At 42.3% G+C, this 24876-nt stretch overlaps 1 protein-coding gene across 1 annotated transcript; it reads right to left on the bottom strand.

Annotated features, from left to right (window-relative positions):
* Positions 1-569: 569 nt before the first annotated feature.
* LOC308402684 (inter-alpha-trypsin inhibitor heavy chain H3-like) lies at positions 570-24406 on the bottom strand. The gene is made up of 22 exons (XM_080891716.1): positions 24168-24406; positions 23938-23967; positions 23663-23686; positions 23368-23522; positions 23110-23214; positions 22851-23013; positions 22330-22440; positions 22097-22225; positions 21880-21993; positions 21629-21797; positions 21395-21520; positions 21101-21282; positions 4523-4708; positions 4263-4402; positions 3930-4090; positions 3566-3592; positions 3400-3462; positions 2376-2489; positions 1981-2182; positions 1419-1591; positions 1057-1168; positions 570-935 (listed from the first exon to the last, which is right to left on the bottom strand). Exons 1-22 carry the CDS (start codon positions 24279-24281, stop codon positions 797-799), a joined length of 2739 nt encoding a protein of 912 aa, XP_080747842.1. The 5' UTR covers positions 24282-24406; the 3' UTR covers positions 570-796.
* Positions 24407-24876: the final 470 nt, after the last annotated feature.

Genomic DNA, 24876 nt, shown 5'->3' on the forward strand with positions numbered 1-24876 from the left:
CTCCTGTGCTGTTGGCCCCCGGGCCGGCCCCCTGAACCATTCTGTTTTGGACTCTGTTTTCTTGGGTTCCGGTGTGTTTCTGTTGTTGTTGTTGTTGTTGTTGTTGTTGTTGTTGGGTTTTTTGTTGTTGTTGTTTTGGACTCGTTTTGTTTTTTGGCCCTCTTGGTGCTCTTGTTTTGGTTTGTTTCGATGTGCTCGTTCAAGCCCAAAACACACTAGATTTTTACATTTTCGTTTTTAACATCATGCATCAGCATTGTTTTGGGAAATATTGATTAGATAGTAATAAAATGTTGGCATGTTTACGATGCCTGTTTCACATTTTCATTGCCCAGTTATAGCTCCTACTCTTACCAGTAGCTGAGATTACAGTTATAAAGAGAACTGATTTCATCTTATTGGTGCTGCCCTCAACAACAGTCCCAGTTTCTCATGTACCCCGTTGGGAAAATTAATTGTCCAGCCCTGTTTTGAAAGTGTCTAAGTTAAATACATTTTCCAGTAAATAGGAGGAAACACGAACAGTGTTTGAAACCATGAAAAAGGGACACATATTGACCAATCTTGAGCACATCTTTAATGACTGTTTTGCACATATTTTAATACAAGGAAACACTGAGACAGTCTCCAAGTACTTGACACTGTTGAGATTATTATGTATGCAGCACTATGAATGAAAGCTGTCTTGTGTTGGTTGCTGGTTATTGGTGCTGTAAGTGCCTGCGGATTTGAATATTTATTTAAAAGAATTGCATTTTGATGATTTCAGCAGCTGGTACGGCCATGTGGCCTCTTCTTAACCAGATTTAAAAAGGCCGGAAACAATGTAGTCTCTCACATGTCCGTCAATGAGGCCAGTCCCATTATTGTGAATGAACCAGCACGGAACATTTTCCCCGTTCTTCACATCGTTCCTGAAATCCCTCTGCCAGCCTCTGTTGACAGAGAGAGATGTTTCATTTAGAAGATTCACACTGCGAGAGCACAAACACAGCAACAACACATTTAAAATTCATTTTGCATGCAAACACTTCCAGACTGAAGTCTTTAGTGTACCTGGTTACATTGAGCTCCTGTCCTTTCACATACATGGTGGCATCTGGTTTCTCTGGGACTTTTCCTGGATGCAAGTGTGCCACCTCATAGTTAATCCCATGATAGAACTGACCTGGAGGATGGTAAACCATTTAAATTATAAAAATATTTGAATTTGGACCCTTTCCAACACTGGTAATTGTAAATTATACCTAAATAATTTGAGTTTTGCTGTATTTGTTTTACTGATGCAAGAGATTAGTGGTCCTATATTGTTGTTAAATATTATTTATTAATAATTGCATTAACATAGAACATGGAAACATCTTCAAAATCATCAGTGATAAACCACAAATTTAGAGAAGAAATGTGTCATGTTGTACCTAGCAGGCCATGAACACCAGGGGACAGGAGGTGACTGTCCAGGGTGTAGAAACCCAAGTAGTCCCGGTGGTATGGGTGCTTCTTCCACACTTTGTGAAGCAAAATCACAAACTTAACTGAATCTCTTAGTGTTACAGTTAGGCTGCGATCCTTGGTCACAAGAAGATCCACACTGTAGGAGAAAGAATAAAAATCAATCATAAGAGCTTGAAAAGAAGGCAGTCTGACTTCTTTCAGTTTCATGGAAATGTTTCATCTCACATCTAAGAAACGTCTTTGATTCAAAAACCAAAAGGTGGAGAGTCCCAGGTATTTAAACCACAGTGAGGGTTGTGCCTTAGGAGGTGATCATTGGCTCATGATTAATCATGCAGAAAATCACATGAGCTAAAGTGTGAAAAAAAGCAGTGGATCATTACCACCAGACCTTTTGAGAGAAACCACTGTGAGACCTTGCCTCACCTGTCATGTGGCATACTCGTAAGACTCCCTGGATGATGGAGAAACTATGTAGACCTTTTTTTTTTTTTTTGCTGTGACTTTAACAATGTAATCACTCACTTGGATCCCTTAATGGAGGCTGCGTCAGACCAAAGCAGTTTGACCCATTTGCCATCCTGGAACAGCGAGATGTCCTCAGTGCTCACCTCTAGCCTGACCCCAAGGGTCTGGTGGACAATGCCAAAACGCCAAAAATAGGTGTTTATTTTCCCATCAGGGGGAGTTTTCTTGTCTCCAATAATCTCACCATTCACCAAAATACCTGGAGACAGTGGGATCCAGTCAGTCACATGATATCTGGACTTTCTGGCACATATTGCATAACTCATGTATGAACTGAGGAAAAAAATATCAGTACAAGTTTTCGATCTATAAAATTATACATGAAGAAAAACAACGACGACACTAAGACTGCATTTCCTAAGTCTTAAGACAGCTGTGTACACGGGGCTGACCTGAATTTGAGTCTCTGACCAGGTTGAAAATGGTTCCTGGTTTGTCGTTGATGTTGAAACACAAAGCATCACCTCGGTCTGGTAGCTCTATCATGAAGTGAGGATCTCCATCCACTGCAGGGGCCCCAGAATAGTGTGACAGGAATAAATACATATTGCAGAAAAACACACAAGCAACATGAAGGTCATGACGTTCCACCCATGAAAAGTCCACACTCATGGGTGGAACCACGTCCATATACTTCATTTTAGTTCCAGCTACATAATCTTAAGTGTTGTTGTCAGTGTTTTGAAACACTGATACTGTTTTCAAAGAAAATCTGTCCATCACAGGCTCTATATTAAAGATGGAGATAGTTTCTGGATCCAAAAAGAGAAGCAAATATGGAGATGTCTTAAATCTGCTGTCATTCTTATGGCCAGCAGGGTTTCAAAAAAAAAATTATATTTATCAATATCTTTGGGAAATGGCACACGGTTTCAGTGATCTATTTCCTGACTAATTTATAAACATGGGGTTCATTTTGTAAACTGTCCCCATTAGAATAAAAAGGAATTCAAAAGCAGCATATTAAGAAAGGACTACAAGTGAGCCTTTCCTTACTCAGAGCCAAAAAGATTGCTCTCCTTAATGTTTCATCTGCATCTATCCATTTTAACCAGAGTCTAAACATGTCTTTTCATTCAAAGAAATGGCATCTTTCTGGCATACTATTGAAAACATGCCAACAAAGCTAAAATTTAGATGAAGCCAAAATTAGTCATTATCTGAGAGCAATGAAGAGCATTTCCACACATCTTTGGACCAGTTAGTGCAGAAGGACTTGAAATAATAATTAGCAATAATTTAAAGTGGCACCAAATTTAAAGTGGAGCAGTCACCAAGTCCTATGTTTGTGAAAGATGCCATGGCATTTTATCTAGTTAACTGTGCCTCTTAATGCAGATCTGTAAATATCAGCAAAGTAAGACGTCATGGCTGGAGCACAATCTATCCTATCTGAACTGTATATGATGTACTTACCAAAATATGCGGGTGCTGGCTGGTAATGCCGTGGATGCGACTGCGCAGGTATATAATTATATGCTTTGAACAGGGAGAATAAAATTCAAATCAACACGAATACAACAAATTGACTTTGTCCCATAAATCTTTTTTGTGATTTATCGTTACAAAAACAATCACTTACTCATTTTTTCAGCCTGCTGTCTTTGCTCTGTGAGAAAAAACAGACAGATAACAGTTTTAAACTGGAGCTCCAGCTTCTGCTTTTATACTTCATTAAAGAGGAATAATATGTGGAAAATGTAAACTCAGTCACCAGTTCTCTTCATGAATGAGCTGCAGCCATGCTTTGCTTTTGTGGTAAAGCTTGACTGCAGCCATTTCAAAGTGACACTTGACAAACACACACAACCACACACACACACACACAACCACACACGCACACACACACACACACCTCTCCGATTCATCAGTCAATATAGTTTTTGTCTCTTTAAGAAAAGCCAGTCCAGTGTTTTACATTTTTAAACTCTGTTTTCTCCAGGTACCTTCAGTCAGCTTGTCAGCAATAAGAGGGCTGCTTGTCGAGTCTTCGGTTTCGGGCTTGGTAACAACCATGGATGTGAGAGGGGTGACAAAGCTGTACTGCAGGGACATATCCAGGGCCTTGGCTGTTGTGTTGGCTTTCTCATCTGGTGTACCGCTCTTGCTGCCAGAAGGAAAATATATGTATTACTACAGGGAAATCTATAAAAGAACATCAAATGATTAAAATGAGCGTCCTGGTAAAAGAACAAGTGTCATCAAAGACTATATATCATACCATATTTCTTATGAGAACAATGTGCCTTAGCAGCCAAACTGAACTGATTTAAACTGACCTCTTGTCCAGTAACTGCTGGATAGTGAGGTAGGCCCACAACCGCTCGGTAAAATCTCCAAAGATGTACTCCTCGTCTGGGTAAAAAACATCCCAGTCTGCAGCACTCACTTGACCCTGGACTCTGAAGTCTTCTTCGAGCTTCAGGAGAAACAAAAGATAAAATCCATATGAACCAGAGTAAAACAAATAAATATAGGCTATGTCTACTCAATGTCTCAATGTTTCTGCCATTTCTTTTGTTTTTCTTTTTTTCCTCACCCCCTGTCCAACCACTTCCACCAGGAAGTTGTCAAGGTCGTTGTCCATTAAATGACCAGCCACAACAATCTCTGTGCCATTAAACAAGTAGCTAAAGTGGCTGGTGGTCAGAGAATCCACTGCATTGTCAGGATAGTGCATGTCCACCTCTAAAAGTAGAGGGCTGGCCACTTCATCGTAGAAACCCTGAAATAAATACACACACTTTATCACATTTGCATGTTCCAATTTTCTATCGTAAACTCAGCATGAAATAGTGACGGCATGTAATTCATAGGAATATGGCATAACTGCAGTGCTTTAAATGAAAATCTAAGAAATCATGACAATGTCTGTCTGGCTCCTGAAATCAAACCCACAGAAGAGGGCCCTGAAAACTGAAGGGTTTGCCTCCCACTCTTCTTTTAAATAACCTGGGAACCACAAGTAAGAGAGCGAAGTGCTCTGTTCAGGTGCTACATTACTTTGTTTTGGTGGTCTTTAAGAGAAGGTGGGATCTGAGTATTTAACACCTTGTATGAAGATTGAATTTGATTTGGGATGTAACAGGAAGCCAATAAAGAAAAGCCAGTATGGGAGAAATACTTACTGGCTTTTAGTCAGTACTCTCACTGCACCATTTTGGATCAACTGAAGGCTTTTAGTGAGTTTTTTTAGAAGTTAGAAATGCATGAACTAGTTTTTCAACATCATTCTGAAACAAGATGTTTGTAATTTCAGAGATATTGCGAAGATGCAAGAAAACAGTCCTGCATATTTGTTGATTATGCACATTTAAGGACATATCTTGGTTAAAAACAACTATGGCTTTAGGGTTTTTTTTTTCTGCAGCCGAAGTAATTAGTGTGTATTATCTGGCTTCACTGATAGATAAAGCTGGATATCATCTGCATAGAAATGAAAATGAAATGTACACTATGCCTTCTTGTTTTACTGCCTAAGGGAACCATGTATAATATAAACAGAAATGGTCCGAGCACAGAACCCTGCGGAACTCCATAACGAATCTTTGTGAAGAGGATTCCCCATTTACATGAACAAATTAGAGTCTATTAGATAGAATTTATTTAAAACGGTTACACTGCAGTACATTTGACACCTAAAGCATACTCTAATCGCATCTTTTAAGAGCAAAAAACTCTTTTTCCAGGCTCAATGAAGAACTTCTAATTAGTGAGAAACCATGTTCTCCTCTTGAGTAAGGTATGCATTTGTGAGTTATAATAGGGTGTGAGGTACTTCTGATTTGAGGCTATTTTCAGGAAAGCAGTCAGTGGCAGGTTTTGATTTGGGTGACTTGGGCTGTTGACCAGGGCGGTATCGTGGTTGGGACGGCATCATGGCATCTGCAAAAAAAAGTTGCTTGCACCCATCCTGCCTTGACATCATGCCAGCACATTTTGGAGATTGCATAGGCACATGTCTATTTGCGAGGAGTAAGGGTGCCCTCCATTTATGAGGTGCCTGCTCCTTGCTGCACAGGGAGGAGAGGGGTGGAATGGCAGAGTACTCTCTGGCTGGCTAATGCGGCACCTAAAACCAGCTTGCAAAATAAAACTAAATTGAAAACCAAACAAATCAGGGCTGTCAACGTTAACGCCCTCATCACGATTAACACATTTAAAATTTTTAACGCAATTAATCCATCTGGAGCGCAGAATGACTCAAAATCGCTGGCATGTCTCTGTCAACGCATTTCGGTAGTTTGTCCAAGTTTATGTTGTAGGGTTGGGTGTTGATACTGGAGTGCAAAATTACTGATGGAAGATGGAAAAGAAAAGTTCAAAGCCATCAGGTCCTCAGCTTAGAAAAAAAAGAGAAAAGAAGAGAGAAACGAGCAAAAGATACAGGCAAGCAGATGTGTCTTTGGATAATAGCAGGTATTATGTATGACATGTATCCTGAAACAAGATAGCATTCATTAGTAGGGATTGGGACAACTTCTGTTTACCTTTCTTAGCCACTTGGCTATGATCGTAAGCAGTAGGCAGACAGTAGACACTGATGTGGTTTATTGACTCTTTTGGACTGTTTTCAGCACAATATTAATTAGCCATTAATTGGAAGAGCTGTAATGTTGATTTGTCTGCTATTCTCAATGCATGACGAATTATAATGACTGCTTGTTAGCCATTTGCATAGTCTCTCTCTCTCTCACTATATAAAATATTTATCTTGTTAATTTCAGTACGTTTCCATCATCAGTTTTCACAATAAGATATGTTAATGTATAATCCTTAATATGTTTTGTGTGTGTGTGTGTGTGTGTGTGTGTGTGTGTGTGTGTGTGTGTGTGTGTGTGTGTGTGTGTGTGTGTGTGTGTGTGTCAGGGGGTGGCAGAGGGAGTGTTTGCCCAGAGCACCAAACAGGCTAGGACTGCCCCAGGGAGCAGTGATGGTAATAATGCCATTAAAATGGTAAATGGTAAATGGCCTGTATTTATATAGCGCTTTACTAGTCCCTAAGGACCCCAAAGCGCTTTACATATCCAGTCATCCACCCATTCACACACACATTCACACACTGGTGATGGCAAGTAACGGTGTTACTTTTTTCAGCAATTAGTAATCTAACTAATTACTATTTCTGTCATTACAATGTCGTTACTGTTACTAAGAAGAAAATGCAGTGCAGACGCCTTACTATTTTTCAACACACAGAAGAAGGCTGAAGCTACTGTGGCCCTGAGAGGCCAAATGGACTGCAACTTCAGAAAACACTTGCAAAAAGAAAAATGCTGCCAAAAGAAAAATGCTGCAATAAGAAAAATGCTGCAAAAAGAAAAACACTTGCAAAAAGAAAAATGCTGCAAAAAGAAAAACACTTGCAAAAAGAAAAATGCTGCAAAAAGAAAAACGCTGCAAAAAGAAAAATGCTGCAAAAAGAAAAACACTTGCAAAAAGAAAAACACTTGCAAAAAGAAAAATGCTGCAAAAAGAAAAACGATGCAAAAAGAAAAATGCTGCAAAAAGAAAAATGCTGCAAAAAGAAAATCGCTGCAAAAAGAAAAATGCTGCAAAAAGAAAAACGCTGCAAAAAGAAAAATGCTGCAAAAAGAAAATCGCTGTAAAAAGAAAAACGCTGCAAAAAGAAAATCGCTGTAAAAAGAAAAATGCTGCAAAAAGAAAAACACTGCAAAAAGAAAAACACCTGCAAAAGCACACAAGACACAACGGAAATGTTTCTGGGGAGACAATAACCCGAGAGACCAGTTGCACGAACCAAAACATGCTAACAAGTGCACTGGGACTGGGAGACACTTCAAAGAAGTGGAGGCGGGGCGGCCAAAGAGTAAGCTTTTGTAGGTTTTGCTTATAATAACCAGTCCGCTGTAACTGTATGCCAGGCGTTTATTATCAGCCAACATGAACGTCCGTACACTCGTTTTTAGGAAGTACACATAACATCTAGAGAGAACCACAGCGACACCTGCTGGAACTCTCCGTAACGGCAGCAACAGGAGGCAGTATGGACAAACATAACATTGCTGTTATCTACATCCCCTTTTCAGTTTTTTTTTCTTCTTCTTAATTTTGCACTTTTCAGGCAAACCCAAATCAAACAACACCACCGTGATGGAAGAACTTATCAGGTTATGGATTACACAACAAAATGAGGCTTCAAATATCAAATGAAATTCACAGTAATCATTGTCATAACTGCGACAAATATGCAACAACATAACACGAGATAAAACACATTTCAAAACAGAAAATACAGCACCGGTGTGCTTTTAATCCACGTATTTACTATTCGGTTTAGACACTCTACCAGATCTGGTTCGGTACAAGTTGTCATCAGAGCGTACTTGGCATTTTGTAGGTGTTATCACCTGTTCTGACTGTTTTGTGCCATGTTGTGGTGGGTTGAGTTGAACTGTTTCATGTTTGTTGGTTTGTGTTTTATTAGGTTCAGTTTCATCCGCTCGTCGAGATGAGTCCAGTTCATCTTGTGTTGTAGCGAGCTTTTCGGGTTGAGGCTCGCTCACAGGCAGAAGATGTTGTCTGTTGCGCCTGTATTCTTTTCCACCCGACTCAACGACATATGAGCGAGGTTCAGCACATACTTTACTTACAACTCCAATCTTGTCATGTCCTCTCTGTGTTTGTAATCTCACCACCTCGTTTGGTGTTAATGGACTGAGCAGCTTGCTGGACTTGTCGTAGTGCTGTTTTTGAGTTTTACGCTTTTTTGTGAGTTGAGTTTTGATAGTGGTTGTCACTTTTGCTGTTGGTGTTAGCAGTTTTTTGCACACAGGAAGGGTTGACCGCGTTCGTCTTGATAGCAGCCTCTGTGCTGGTGAGCCAAGAATGTTGTCTCGTGGCGTGTTGCGTAGATGTAACAGGTTCAAATAGAAATCAGTTCCATCTCTTTTTGATGTTTCAAGGAGTCTTTTAGCACTCCGGACAGCTCTTTCACTGAGTCCATTTGACTGAGGGAACTCAGGGCTGCTTGTGACGTGTATGAACTCCCAGTGTGTGGCAAACTCACGAAAGGTCTGGCTGGTAAACTGGGTGCCATTGTCTGAGTACAGTTTCTGTGGTATCCCATGTACTGAGAAGTGGTGTTTGAGTTTGTTAATGACTGAGGCCGATGTTAGGTTTTCAAGTTTATCTATTTCAAACCATCCAGAATATGAATCCACGAGCACAAGGTAGTGGCGATTGTCCCATTCGAATAAGTCTGTGGCTGTGATGGACCAGGGAAGATCAGGAATTTGGTGTAGTTTCAGGGGTTGTTTTTGCTGCATGATTTGACTTTGTTCTCAATGTCAGACCACACCACATCCTTGTGAAGCAACTGACGAAGTGGTGCCGACAGTTCACTTAAGTTTGGGATGAACTTGCCCAGGTAGTTGATCATTCCCAGGAAACGTTGGAGAGACGTCTTGTCCTCTGGTGGTGGCATTTCATTGATCGCGGAGATTTTAGTTGGATCTGCTTTTAGTCCTTCGTCAGTGAATATGTGTCCCACGTAGCTCACTTCTTTAAGTCTGAACTTGCACTTTTTTGGATTCAGTTTGAGTTTTACTTGTCTGGCTCGCTCCAGAACCTTTTTAAAATTTTTGTCATGCTCCTCTATTCCTTTGCCTCCCACTATGATGTCATCCACTATCACTGCGCATGGATATCCCATGAATATTTGTTCCATGGCTCTCTGGAAGACTTCAGAAGCGGTGTTGATGCCAAAGGGCATCCTCAGGAATTTGAATCTGCCGAAAGGTGTTGCAAACGTAGTGAGAAGAGATGAGGCAGGATCTAGTTTGATTTGCCAGAAGGAGCTCTTTGCATCCAGAACTGAGAAGATGGTTGCTCCCGACATCTGAGCAGCTACTTCCTCCACAGTTCGCATGGGATGGTGAGGTTGCATTAGTGCCTTGTTCAGATCCCTTGGATCAATGCAGATACGAACATCATCTGTATTCTTTTTGTGTGTTGCGACCATGTTAGATACCCATTCCGTGGGCTCCTCCACTGGTTCAATTACTCCCAGGGCCTGCATTCTTTGAAGTTCCTCTTTAACTCTTTTCTGCATAGGAACAGGAACGCGTCTTGGAGGGTTGACGACAGGTGACACGTTTGGAGTGAGTTTCATTGAGTAAGTTATAGGTAAGTCACCGACTTCATCTTTAAACAGGTCTGTGTATTCATGAAACACTTTCTGCGCTAGTGTCTCATCCTGATCTGTGTCAACTTGGTAGACTTCCTTGCTGAAACTAACCAGTTTCATTCGCACGCTGTCCTTTAATCCGATGATGGGTTGCACATCGTGTTTTACAACTTGGAATTGCAGGTCATATAACTGTCCAGCTAGCTTGCACTTGAGAGTAACTGTGCCTGTGGTCTTGATCTTCGTGCCTCCGAAAGCAACAAGATTTACCTGTTTTTGTGACTTGAATAGGGTTTCGTTGTTGCCGATCTTTCTGTAAGTGTCTAGTGAGATTACGTTACATTTTGCCCCAGTGTCTACTTTTAGTTTGAGGGCCTTATCAGAAACTTTGACTGTGCAGTATCCTTCTTTGTTGTGATTGTTCTCACCCTCCATTGTTAGGTGCTCAATGCAAAATGTCTCATCACTGTCTGGGTCAGCATCCTCTGAAATTTGGTTCACTTGTTTGCCTCTGTGATGTGGTTTTGCTGATCTGCATTGTTTTTTGTAATGATTGTATTTTTTGCAGACGTGACACTGTTGTCCGAAAGCAGGACATTGCTCCCTTTTGGCTGGATGCGAACCGCCACAGTTTCTGCAATTTTGAATGTTCGTTAGAGGTTTATTTATTTTCCTTTTGAACTTGCCATGTTTAATCTGTACAGTGTCCACACTAGCAGATGTAATATGCTTTGGTGTAGAGAGGGCTTTGCTATGTTGATCTGTGAGCTCGCTTATTTGGCATATACGCACCGCCTTGGCAAGAGTGAGTTCCGTCTCTTTAAGAAGGGAACGTCTGACGCTGTCACTGGTTATACCACATACTAATCTGTCTCTGACTAACTCGTCTTGTAGTGCACCAAAGCTGCAGGTTCTGGCCATGTTCTTTAACGTGCTCACGTATGCTTCAATGGTTTCACCGGGTTTCTGTTGTCTTTTGTTAAAGTTATGCCTCTCCATTATGACATTGGTCTCTGGGTTGCAGATTTCCCTGAACTTTCTCTTTAGGCATGCAGGGTCTTCCCTCGATTCCGCGGCGACTTCTACTATGCCTTCAGCTGATATGACTGCGGGGGCATACGTGAATGATCGCTCTCTTTCAATGGCCTCTGGTCCCGCCAGATTGAGGAGTATATAGGCCTTAGTCTTAGCATTTTTGTCACTGTGGGCAGCGGCGATAAAGATGTCATATTCGCGCTCGAACTTACGCCAGTTTTCAGCGACGTTGCCGTCAAAGATGAGAGGATCTGGGCGCCGGAATCCGTCCGCCATGTTGTGCGGTGATTGCTTTTTTCGTCGTCCTTACCGGCTCCGCTTTTCTTCTTGGACTGTGCAGGCTTTCTAATATATCCCACTTCTGACACCATGTAGGTTTTGCTTATAATAACCAGTCCGCTGTAACTGTATGCCAGGCGTTTATTATCAGCCAACATGAACGTCCGTACACTCGTTTTTAGGAAGTACACATAACATCTAGAGAGAACCACAGCGACACCTGCTGGAACTCTCCGTAACGGCAGCAACAGGAGGCAGTATGGACAAACATAACATTGCTGTTATCTACAGCTTTCAAAAGTTAGTTCTGAATATTATGTCACTTATTTATGTGCAAATGTTTAATAATGAAGAACATTAAAACATTACTGTTGGCCACATGCCGGCAAAGTTATGTGACATTAGCGATGTTTGTACTTTTAGCGTTTACTTTGTTTTAAAGCCTATACTTTATACGCCGTTCGATAGTTGACCTTAATCTTACAGAGAATCTGACGATTTTGTGGATAATTAAAGTCAGTCATATATCCACAAACACAACAAGCTGAAAGTCAGTGAATGCTGCTCAGTTTGCGGTCCTGAATATCACGGCACAAGCAGGATTCACTACACTGTTAATGTTAGCTATGTTATATTGCTGCCTCTGTTCGGTGGTGTCGAGCCAAACGGACTTTAACGTGTGTTTGAACGAGCTGACGGTTTACTCGTTAAGCTGAAAGAAAGATGCTTTAATCACAGCAGTCACATATGTGTCCACTGTACCATCTGGGAACTCTTCTTGTTTAGCACTCGTAATAACACAAACACTAAATCCTCCTTCTCTTGTGCTGTTTTGTAGCAGTGTATACATCTGAGACTGTCACCTTTCTGTCTGTCCTGCACTCTCTCTCTTTTTCTTTCTCTCTGATTGTGTAATAAAAGTATGAACATGTATTTATAAGTTACACTTGTGTTTGAATCCTGCAGCTTATCACACATTTGATTTCCATGTGACAACTGCAAGTGTCCAGAGTGAGGACAGACTGAAGGACCCACTGCTGCACATCATCTGTGAGGCTTTGCACCCCTGATGATCCACCAGGACAAATTCAGCACTGTGTGAGGAAGAGGAGGAGGAAGAGCCAGCAGCAGCTGACAGATGGAGAGAATAGACAGACTGTTCTATCTGTTCCCTGTTTGTGAAGAACTGCTAGGAAAGTTATAACTAATTGTCTGTCCTGAATCAGTCTTATTAGATAATGTTCAAATAATTTTATCATTCCAGTGTTTTCAGTGTGGGAGAAAGTACTCAGGGCTGTCAAGTTACACACTATGAAATGCAGCAACAAGTTTAATATTCAGAAACCTAAAGTATGTATCAGCAGCAGAATGGATCTAAAAATAACTGTTTGTTTCAGTTCTATGAAGCTTTGAGTATTTTGGATTAGTAGCACTGCTGTGTTTGTTGCATCATATTGCTGTAATTGTTTATATGCTTTATATATTCTGAGGTAAGTTGATCTATACACACATATATATATATATATATATATATATATATATATATATATATATATATATATATATATATATATATAAACCAACACCCAGCACGCCCCTGCGGGCGGTTTATCCTTCAAGCTCGGGTCCTCTACCAGAGGCCTGGGAGCTTGAGGGTCCTGCGCAGTATCTTAGCTGTTCCCAGGACTGCGCTCTTCTGGACAGAGATCTCCGATGTTGTTCCCGGGATCTGCTGGAGCCACTCGCCTAGCTTGGGAGTCACCGCACCTAGTGCTCCGATTACCACGGGGACCACCGTTACCTTCACCCTCCACATCCTCTCGAATTCTTCTCTGAGCCCTTGGTATTTCTCCAGCTTCTCATGTTCCTTCTTCCTGATATTGCTGTCATTCGGAACCGCTACATCGATCACTACAGCCGTCTTCTTCTGTTTGTCTACCACCACTATGTCCGGTTGGTTAGCCACCACCATTTTGTCCGTCTGTATCTGGAAGTCCCACAGGATCTTAGCTCGGTCATTCTCCACCACCCTTGGGGGCATCTCCCATTTTGACCTCGGGACTTCCAGGTTATACTCGGCACAGATGTTCCTGTACACTATGCCGGCCACTTGGTTATGGCGTTCCATGTATGCCTTGCCTGCTAGCATCTTGCACCCTGCTGTTATGTGCTGGATTGTCTCTGGGGCATCTTTACACAGCCTGCACCTGGGGTCTTGCCTGGTGTGATAGACCCCAGCCTCTATGGATCTTGTGCTCAGAGCTTGTTCTTGTGCTGCCATGATTAGTGCCTCTGTGCTGTCTTTCAGTCCAACTTTGTCCAGCCACTGGTAGGATTTCTGGATATCAGCCACCTCCTCTATCTGCCGGTGGTACATACCGTGCAGGGGCCTGTCCTTCCATGATGGTTCCTCGTCTCCCTCCTCTTTCTTGGGTTTCTGCTGCCTGAGGTATTCACTGAGCACTCGGTCAGTTGGGGCCATCTTCCCAATGTATTCTTGGATGTTTGTTGTCTCATCCTGGACTGTGGTGCTGACACTCACCAGTCCCCGGCCCCCTTCCTTCCGCTTAGCGTACAGCCTCAGGGTGCTGGACTTGGGGTGAAACCCTCCATGCATGGTAAGGAGCTTTCTTGTCTTTATGTCAGTGGCTTCTATCTCCTCCTTTGGCCAGCCTATTACCCCAGCAGGGTACCTGATCACGGGCAGGGCGTACGTGTTGATGGCCCAGATCTTGTTTTTACCGTTCAGCTGACTCCCCAGGACTTGCCTGACCCTCTGCAGGTACTTGGTGGTTGCAGCTTTTCTAGCGGCCTCTTCATGTTTCCCATTCGCCTGCGGGATCCCCAGGTACTTGTAACTGTCCTCTATGTCTGCAATGTTGCCTTCTGGTAGTTCAATCCCCTCAGTTCTGACTACCTTCCCTCTCTTTGTTACCATCCGACTACACTTCTCCAGTCCGAACGACATTCCAATGTCATTGCTGTATAGCCTGGTAGTGTGGATCAGTGAATCGATGTCTCGTTCACTCTTGGCATACAGCTTGATGTCATCCATGTACAGGAGGTGGCTGACAACTGCTCCGTTCCGTAGTCGGTATCCGTAGTCGGTATCCGTAGTCGGTATCCGTAGCCAGTCTTGTTAATGATCTCACTGAGGGGGTTCAGGCCTATGCAGAACAGCAGTGGGGACAGAGCATCTCCTTGGTAGATCCCGCACTTGATGGTGACTTGTGCTATGGGCTTGGAGTTGGCCTCTAGTGTTGTACGCCACATCCCCATTGAGTTCCTGATGAAGGCTCTTAGGGTCCCATTGATCTTGTACAATTCTAGGCATTCCAGTATCCAGCTGTGGGGCATTGAGTCATAGGCCTTCTTGTAATCAATCCAGGCAGTGCACAGGTTGGTCAGTCTGGTCTTGCAGTCTCGGCTGACTGTTCTGTCTACCAGTAGCTGGTGTTTTGCGCCTCTGGTATTCTTGCCAATTCCTTTCTGTGTCCCGCTCATGTATTGACCCATGTGCCTGTTCATCTTAGCCGATATGATGCCTGACAGGAGCTTCCATGTAGTACTGAGGCAGGTTATTGGTCGGTAGTTGGAGGGGACCGGTCCCTTCTTGGGGTCCTTGGGGATCAGGACCATCCGACCTTCGGTTAGCCATTCCGGATGTCTCTCGTTAACTAGCAGCTGGTTCATTTGTGCTGCCAGACGCTCGTGGAGTGCAGTCAGCTTCTTTAGCCAATAGGCGTGAACCATGTCGGGCCCTGGTGCTGTCCAACTCTTCATACTGGAGACCCTTTCTTGGATATCTGCCACTGTGATGGTTACTGGACCCTGTTCAGGGAGGTCGCTGTGGTCTGCCCTCAGATCCACTAGCCACTGAGCATTGCCGTTATGGGTTGTGTCCTTCTCCCATATGCTCTTCCAGTATTGCTCCGTCTCCAGTAGGGCTGAACGATTATGGAAAATAATCTAATTGCGATTTTTTGCCCCAATATTGCGATTGCGATGCGATATGCGATTATTTTTTAAGGTCTTTGTCTTCTGTATTATTAAACAAAGACAAGCAATACATCATATAGTATGGCCAATACTATATTACATTAATTTTAAACTGTTCTTTCCTGGAAGACAGACCTCTGTTATGATGACATGAGGTGATGCATGAATTGATGACTGACATTTTTATTTAACTTCTTCAATCACAACAGTATATTTGAACATACACAATAGTTTATTTTTAGCTTACAAACATCTGAGCATAAAGTGCTGACAAGGAACCCTGGTGTAAACATTAAAATGAAAGTCAGTACAATGTGCAGATTGCAGAAATATACATAAAAAAAATCAGTGGCTTTACCACACTCAGTTTTTCGACATCTGTGAACTACTAGACAGTCATTAAATTAAAAAATAATATTAAATAAATAAAACTAATAAATAAAAAATACACACATCTTACTGATCTCTGCAGTCAGTAACATTACACATAAAGTGCAAACATAATAGCAATTGTATAAACACACACACAAACACGCCTTTCAAATTTAAAGGCGTGAAATTGGACGGTCTAGCCTTCTGAATCAGAAGGCTAGTTCTGATTAGCGTCACCGCTGTCTCGGTGGAGTTTAATAAACTCGGCCGTCTGCTTCTTGCTATCTAAAATATAACCAGACACTGGTGTAAATTCTCGACTGTCTCATACTTCTGTTTAATAAGTTTTCTGTTTGACGTTTAGTCAGCTGTGTGAAAACCAAGGAGGAACCCACCCGGGGGATTAATAAAGTTTTATTTTATCTAATCTAATAACTTTAATCTCAGCCAAACCGATTTACTCACGAACAAACAAAACACTGAAAAAAGCCCAACAATAACATTTTTAGGTTGTCTAAGTGACTTATATATTACGTTTAACCCGAGCAGCGAAACTCCGCGGTGATCTGAAAATGATGTGCCGGGAGTTGTGCCGTTCTCGGCCGCATCAGTAACCCTCGAGCTCCCGGCTAGCTGTCGAGCTGGTGGGTAGCAGACGCCTCTGAAAACGTCGAAGCACTTTTGCAAATATGGGATATCTTGATAAACCGAGCAGATATTTGATGTTTACACAACTACTTTCTCCCCTGAAAATATGTTAAAAGTTTATTTTGTGACCCTGAAAGATTAGTATGAGTAATTTTAAAACTTAGTAGCGGCCGCCATTGCTGGAAACTGGAGTTTGGCTGGGCCGCGCTATGAATTCTGGGATATGGTAGTAATTTGGACAGCCTTCGGCGCGTCGCTGTGACGTAATCGGTCTACAAATGCGGCCTCAGGAGGATGCAGCCCATGAATTTGGACATGTCCAGAGTATAATCGCAGCCTTTGCGGTTAGAAAATTGCACTTGATCATGTCGCGATATTATCGCAAATGCGATATATCGTTCAGCCCTAGTCTCCAGCCTTGGTGGTGCTGTTCTCTTATTATTATTGTTCCCTTGCCACTGAGAGTACACCTTTGCTGGTTCTGTGGAGAACAGCTGGTTTATTCTCCTGCCTTCTATCTCTCTGGTGTACCTCCTCAAGCGGCTGGCCAAGGCTGTGAGTCTTTGCTTGGCAGTTTCCAAGGCCTCAGGTATGGACAGCTTGCTGTATTTCTTATGCACCTTCTTTGTCGCACCTTTCTGCAACTCCGTTAGTTGGCTAACCTCCCTCCGTGCTACTTTGATCTTGCCCTCTAGCCTCCTTCTCCATGGAGAGTACTGCCCCTTGTGGCTGTTCAACTTGTAGCCAAGCATCTCACTGATCACTGCTGCCGTATTGTAGATCAGCTTGTTAGTGTCGGTAATCGTGGTTGTAGGTATTGTCCGTAGTGCTGCATTAACATCATCTAGCAGACCTTCTGAGGGTACTTCACGTAATCTTGGTAACCGGCTACGGGGGATCCAGGTTTCAAGCTTGGCCATGATCCTATTTTTCAGGTCAGTTCCTCTCGCACTCAACAATCCTTCTCCTATCGCACTTGGGGCTATGTACCCAATCTCGGGTGGGGGTGATGATATCTCCCCCCTGACCTGGCGTCCTGACTCCTCCTTGCCGTAGCATTTGTGTTGTACCTCGTCAATCTCTAGCTGTGAGAGCAGTCCCTTCTTTCGAATGTTGGAACACTGAGCTACTAGTTGTTTCGCCGTCATTGTGGATGTTGGGTATCGAAGAATCCATAGGTCCCTCATCCTATTCATGTAGCCCCTTCCGCCGGGGTTACTTGCGTAGTAGCATTCCAACAACGCCCTGTTTTCGTCTCTTGCCCATCGATGCCTTCTTGTTCCAGTAGCCCACTTTTCGTCGTTCCTCCGGGCGACGTCTGAGCCGGCATGCCTTCATATTTATCTGTCTCGCTCATGTCTCACATCAATCACATGACCAATTTAAGATCACATAGAAACAAGATGCTATATACCATATAGCATCTTATATAATGCTATATAAATTGTGTTGATAGGCCAAGTAAAACCAGAGCCAGGATTAAAAAAATTCATAAAAGTCATGATAAAATAAAATATATGTGGTGTTTTCTCCAGAATACTATCGTTGCGTTTACTGTCTAAGGACAGCGCTTGCAAGCACTCTCTGCTTATGATTCCCCCCCCCCCCCCCCCACCTATTGGTGGAAAAATGTACCATGTCGACCAATAAAAAAACTGGTATGGTCACATAGCATTTGGTTCTTTAGGGAGAGGGGGATGTTTTAGGAGTGAAGGCGGTGAGAGAACGAAAGAGAGAGAGAGAGCTTTGAGATGTGAGAGATTTGTGATGTTTAGCGTGTCTGGAGTGTGTAGTTAGTGTGTCGTGTAGTTAGTGTTTAGTGTTTAGTGTAGTCTCCAGGTGGAGTGATACATCTCCTGCTGTCATGCATTGATGTATCAGGCTTGTGAAGTGCTCCTTTATCTTATAGTGGATATGATTATTTTTTGGAGTGGCACAAATAATTTGTGCTGAAAAGAATGACACCAAACAAGGCAAGATAAATACAGTGGGGCAAAAAAGTATTTAGTCAGCCACCGATTGTGCAAGTTCCCCCGCCTAAAATGATGACAGAGGTCAGTAATTTGCACCAGAGGTACACTTCAACTGTGAGAGACAGAATGTGAAAAAAAAATCCATGAATCCACATGGTAGGATTTGTAAAGAATTTATTCGTAAATCAGGGTGGAAAATAAGTATTTGGTCACCTCAAACAAGGAAAATCTCTGGCTCTCACAGACCTGTAACGTCTTCTGTAAGACGCTTTTCTGTCCCCCACTCGTTACCTGTATGAATGGCACCTGTTTGAACTCATCATCTGTATAAAAGACACCTGTCCACAGCCTCAAACAGTCAGACTCCAAACTCCGCCATGGCCAAGACCAAAGAGCTTTCGAAGGACACCAGGAAAAGTATTGTAGACCTGCACCAGACTGGGAAGAGTGAATCTACAATAGGCAAGCAGCTTGGTGTGAAAAAATCAACTGTGGGAGCAATCATCAGAAAATGGAAGACATACAAGACCACTGATAATCTCCCTCGATCTGGGGCTCCACGCAAGATCTCATCCCGTGGGGTCAAAATGATCATGAGAACGGTGAGCAAAGATCCCAGAACCACACGGGGGGACCTGGTGAATGACCTGCGGAGAGCTGGGACCAAAGTAACAAAGGTCACCATCAGTAACACACTACAACGGCAGGGAATCAAATCCCGCAGTGCCAGACGTGTTCCGCTGCTGAAGCCAGTGCATGTCCAGGCCCGTCTGAAGTTTGCCAGAGAGCACATGGATGATACAGCAGAGGATTGGGAGAATGTCATGTGGTCAGATGAAACCAAAGTAGAACTTTTTGGTATAAACTCAACTTGTCGTGTTTGGAGGACGAAGAATACTGAGTTGCATCCCAAGAACACCATACCTACTGTGAAGCATGGGGGTGGAAACATCATGCTATGGGGCTGTTTTTCTGCCAAGGGGACAGGACGACTGATCCGTGTTAAGGACAGAATGAATGGGGCCATGTATCGTGAGATTTTGAGCCAAAACCTCCTTCCATCAGTGAGAACTTTGAAGATGAAACGAGGCTGGGTCTTCCAACATGACAATGATCCAAAACACACCGCCCGGGCAACAAAGGAGGGGCTCCGTAAGAAGCATTTGAAAGTCCTGGAGTGGCCTAGCCAGTCTCCAGACCTCAACCCCATAGAAAATCTGTGGCGGGAGTTGAAAGTCCGTGTTGCTCGGCGACAGCCCCAAAACATCACTGCTCTCGAGAAGATCTGCATGGAGGAATGGGCCAAAATACCAGCTACTGTGTGTGCAAACCTGGTAAAGACCTATAGTAAACGTTTGACCTCTGTTATTGCCAACAAAGGTTATGTTACAAAGTATTGAGTTGTATTTTTGTTATTGACCAAATACTTATTTTCCACCCTGATTTACGAATAAATTCTTTACAAATCCTACCATGTGGATTCATGGATTTTTTTTTCACATTCTGTCTCTCACAGTTGAAGTGTACCTCTGGTGCAAATTACTGACCTCTGTCATCATTTTAGGCGGGGGAACTTGTACAATCGGTGGCTGACTAAATACTTTTTTGCCCCACTGTAGTTTTTAAAGGTGAACTGTAGAGGTAAAATAACAACAATTATACTCTCGCCCCAAGGGGGTTAGACTTTTTTTTTTATTTACACAATAGTTACTTTTCCCAGTAATTAGTTACTTCTATAATATTGCAACTCAGTTACTAACTCAATTACTTTTTGAAGAAATAACTAGTAACTATAACTATTTACTTTTTGAAAGTAACTTGCCCAACACTGCAGGGGAGCCAGAGTATTCAGAGTCATATCCAGTGACAATCTATCAGATAATCAACCTCTGTGAGAGTTTAGGTAGCGGCTCTGCATTGTGTTGGCTAAGAGTCAGGCTTTCAAATGAATTCAAACTGTCTGTGTTGTTGTGGGCTGTTGTGGGCTGTATATATTATCTGAATGGGACAACTAAGGAGAGAGGGGGGTAGGGCAAAGTGCGCTGCAGGAGAGGAGAGGTGTTTGCGTAGATCTGTTTGTTTTCAGATGCAACACACTCAACCTTTTAATGAAGAAACAAATTCAAATATCACTCTGATAACACTGTTAGTGTTGTTATCAATATTATCAATATTTGGATCAGTCCACCCGACTCTAACTGGAAGACAATGGTCGCTGGTGTCTCTAGTTTCACGCATCTCAAAACAGTTGCCAATAACGAGAATATTTTCCTCACCACGTGAGGCAAAATAATTCACACTATGGTTGTTTGGTGAATGGGACAATATGGACTTCCTGCTTACTGTTACCCAGCTGGCCTGATTTATTGGCTACTCTGTACAAACCGCCCGGGGAGGCAGTTAACGATGGCTAAGCCCACATGGACTACAGGGCTCTGGCTAGCTGCAGGATTTTCAAGGGTCTGGAGCTGGGACTCCAACTCAGTGATTCTGGTTTCCAAAACTACAAACAGGCTGCATTTATTCTAATTATAATTTGCCGGTGATTTAGCAGAAAGTATGCTTGGATAAAGCACACGAGGTTACACTGTGGAAGAAGTTATTATCTAAAGGTTTCTAAATAAGGGAGCTACACAGATTAGTGTGGAAGAGGAACTCGCACCTGGAGCTGAGCAGCAGCATCTGAAGCTTCAAAGATTCTGCGGGCCAGGCCTTTGTTTTGTTTGCTCATCACATCCAGGAAGGAATAATCCACATTATTTCCAAATCCAAGGCAGTACAGAGACATGTTTCCCCCAATAGCTGTACGCATATTCTCCTGGATCTTGCCAGTGTTGCTCTCTCCTACAAATGCATGCATGCAAAACATAAAGAAAAAAATGCTAAATGCAATGTAATGTTAAATGCTGAACAAACATAATCTAGCCTACGGTATGTTTGCACTCTACATACTTACCCTCATTTGGCATTCCATCAGTCAGTAATATAATCATATCAGCACTTCTCTCTGGTAGCCTCTCCATCTGTCTGTCTTTGACCAGCATGTTTACAGCAGTCAACACTGCATCATTAATATTGGTTGCTAAAAGAAAAACACAATTCATGTTTTAAAATGCATAAACTATTAATGTTTTTGTGCTGTTAGGTGTTTGTTTTTTTGTTTTGTTTGCTTGGTTTTTGTATTTCTTACTTCCTCTGCTACGCATTCTTCTGATGTAATCCATGGCTTCAGTTATGTTTTCCTTTGTTGCTTTGGTAAGTGAATCCTTCCAGGTTTCAATAACAGAATCAAACAGGATGATGGCAAAGTGGTCGTCTTCATGGACTTGTTGAAGAATGGCCAGCATAGCTTCTCTTGTCTACAAAGAGTCAGAGGATGACGTGTGTCCACGTGAACTTTGACATATTAGAAGCACATCAGGGGTCAGAACAACTTCTTACCTGCTCCATCTTTCTTCCACTCATTGATCCACTTATATCAATTACAAAGACCACATTCTTTGGGAGTTTGGGTAATTCAGGAGCAAAGAAGTGCACAAAGTATCCATTTACAATCTGAAGAAGAGACAGATTCCAAAAAGTAATGAATTTTAAAACAATGGTGTAATAAATCACTTTTTCAATTTGATCTTATTCAGTACTTGAAGCTTTCACTGACCTGTATGTCCCCAAGGTTCTTCTCTCGCTTCACATCATAGCTGACAATAAAATCTCCATCAATAAGTGTTCCATCACAACCTGGACACTTCCTCTGCTGCTCCATGGTTGGTGAGAAGGAGATATGCGCCTGAAAAGGGAATAATACATACACAATTATGATCCCAACTGAGATTCAACCGTGCAATAAAATGCAGCACAATAATCAGAAAGTTTATTATTGTATGAAGGTACCTTTCTGTCTGTGACAGTTTTCTCCACCAGAGGGAGCAGCTCATTCGAGAGGAAGGTTGCATGGGCGTCAACATAAGAAATGCCCTGAGGCTCATAGATGTTTGTCACAATCTGTTTCCACAAAGGCAAACATGGAGACAAGAGATCATTTCTAATGTAAATCAGGAAATCACCCTATGGGGGTTAAAATGTCTTGATGCATGCTCAATCATCCAGGTAAGGAAATCCCAAAAAGTTGATTTGTGGACTCTGTTCATGTGGATGTAACTGTTTTCAGTGCAAGAAACATTTTGTCACTCATCCAAGTCACTTCATCAGTCTCAGCTGACTGCATGTTTGTCCAACCTTATAAACAGTATCTGGCTGTAGTGCTTTCAGTGGGAGAAATGTTTTGTCAATCATCAAAATGTATCTTTGCACAATAACAAAACGTTTCTCCCACTGAAAGCACTACAGCCAGATACAAAGAATACATTTTTTGGGACACCCTAAGTAGGGAATCTAATCAAACATGGATTCACCTGAAAGTCCTGAACCAGTGTTTTGGGTTTGACTCTGGTCAAAAGCTCATATCGGCCCAGTTTCCTCTGAAGGAGCTCCTCATATGTCAGGACAAAGGTCACGTTGCTTTCAGCTGCAATATTGACAGAGACTGAAAACTTCTCCATCTTTCTTCCAGAAGCCCTGGAAATAACAACAACAAAAATGTCACAGAGATATCTGACAGCTTCTCCAGTGAATTTACACGATCTGTGTTTCTGGTTCATTTGGACGACTCACTTGACGAGTCCAGCAGTCTGTCCAGAGGAAACAGCCTTCTCGTACTGTTTCTTAGCTTTCTCCTTCTCCTTCACCTCTCCAACATACACCTGACCCTCAATTTCCCTGTGGATGTGAAAGATGGAGATAGACATGAGGGATGTTAAAGCACATAAATTGACACCAAGATAGTGAGAAATTCAGCTTTGGAGCACAGTTGTGAAATGAAGGACTGGCCTATAAAAACTGTCAGAATGATTAGAGAGGAAACAGACTAACATGCTGAAGTTTGTGATGAAAGCAGTCTTGGGCAGCTCCACTTCAAAAAAGATTTCCTGTGACGAGTTTGCTTTGTTGAACGCCTTGGAGGTCATGACAGTGTGGGCAAAACGAGAGGTCACAGTGCAGTCCACTGTCACACTGTGCACCTCCACCTGAGACAGAGAGACAGAAGAAAATGTAAGAAGATAAAAATGGGTTTCTCTCTATGAATCTGATTTTTTAATCTGAATTAAAACTATTATCTCTCATCACCATTATCATCACCAGGAATATGAATGGATACATTTCTTACCATTACTTCATTTGTACTTCTTTTCTGTAAGAACAAAGGGCGATGGATTCACATTAAAAAATAATAAGGCTGCACTAAGCTCTTAATTTCCACTGCATGTTTATGTAGTTATTGGTTTACCAGCAGATATATCTTTAAAAATAGTGTGATCTGTGTTATGTTGAAGTTGAGCTGTTATGACGCAGTATCAGAAACTGAATTTTAGCAGTGATTAAAAACTAATGAGATGTTTTCACTAATACAAAGAGACTATGTGTGAATAGTTTTCCAAGTACCTGCAGTGATCTGGCAGCTCCTCTTCTTTCCTGAAATACACACACAGGATATTACGGAGATTACACGAAGTAAGTTTTAAGAAAAAGCTTACAAAAAACTCAGACACAGTTGGTGTTTAAGGGTTTTGGGTTAAAAAAAAAAATCATAGAACTACTTTCTGAAGTCAGCGCTGTCAAAATCATGCCACAAAGTTATTTCAGTTTCATATCACAAAAGTGTTTGACGTTACCTGTATGGCTTCATCGTGCCTGGAGATGACCAGAGCTCCTGAGGCTGAGCTGCTCAGCCAGAGGCAGGCGCAGCCCCACAGCAGCAGCAGGCGAACACCCAACAGTCCAGACATGACCAAACTCTGACTGAACACTGGCTGACTTCAGTGCAGAGCAAAACTCTCAGTGTCCTGTGGGAGGGACACGTATCTGTGTGTTTTCCTATATTGGTCAGCTGCCCTGAGCTCAATGTCCAGGAGGCTGTGAGGTGGCTGTGAACCGCAAAGATAATATTTGCTTGTTTGTGGATGTTTGGGAGAGTGAATCCCATCGACACTTAATTAAAGACTTAGCAAAGTGACAATAAAATCGACACCAACTGTTTCAAGAAAGTAATCCGAAAAAGTTGATTCTGTTCATCTGGACGTAACGTTTTCAGTGGGAGAAACGTTTCATCACTCATTCAAGTGACTTCTTCAGTCACAGCTGACTGCAGGTTTGTCCAGTCATATAAACAGTACCTTTACACAATGACTCAAACGAGGCCACTAAATGAACAATGGGCTGTGAGGTCAGTTCCTTGATTATTAATATGCAAATTGTCATGACCATTGATCAACAAACACTTTTCAAAGACCATTGATCAAAGACTACAGATTAACGGGCAAGAGTACCATTCACAGAAAGCTGGAGAATGGCTGCAATCACAGCATTGTGAGATGGGGAAAG

This window comes from Rhamphochromis sp. 'chilingali', assembly GCF_963969265.1.
Source record: "Rhamphochromis sp. 'chilingali' genome assembly, chromosome: 9".
In the NCBI taxonomy this organism is placed as follows: Eukaryota; Metazoa; Chordata; class Actinopteri; order Cichliformes; family Cichlidae; genus Rhamphochromis; species Rhamphochromis sp. 'chilingali'.

Coding starts and splice junctions, on each gene's coding strand:
- LOC308402684 (XM_080891716.1), bottom strand. CDS start 24,281: ATGTCTGGACTGTTGGGTGTTCGCCTGCTGCTGCTGTGGGGCTGCGCC. Junction 23,014..23,109: donor CAGACTGCTGGACTCGTCAA/GTGAGTCGTCCA, acceptor TGTTATTTCCAG/GGCTTCTGGAAGAAAGATGG. Junction 4,403..4,522: donor TGGAAGTGGTTGGACAGGGG/GTGAGGAAAAAA, acceptor TTTCTCCTGAAG/CTCGAAGAAGACTTCAGAGT.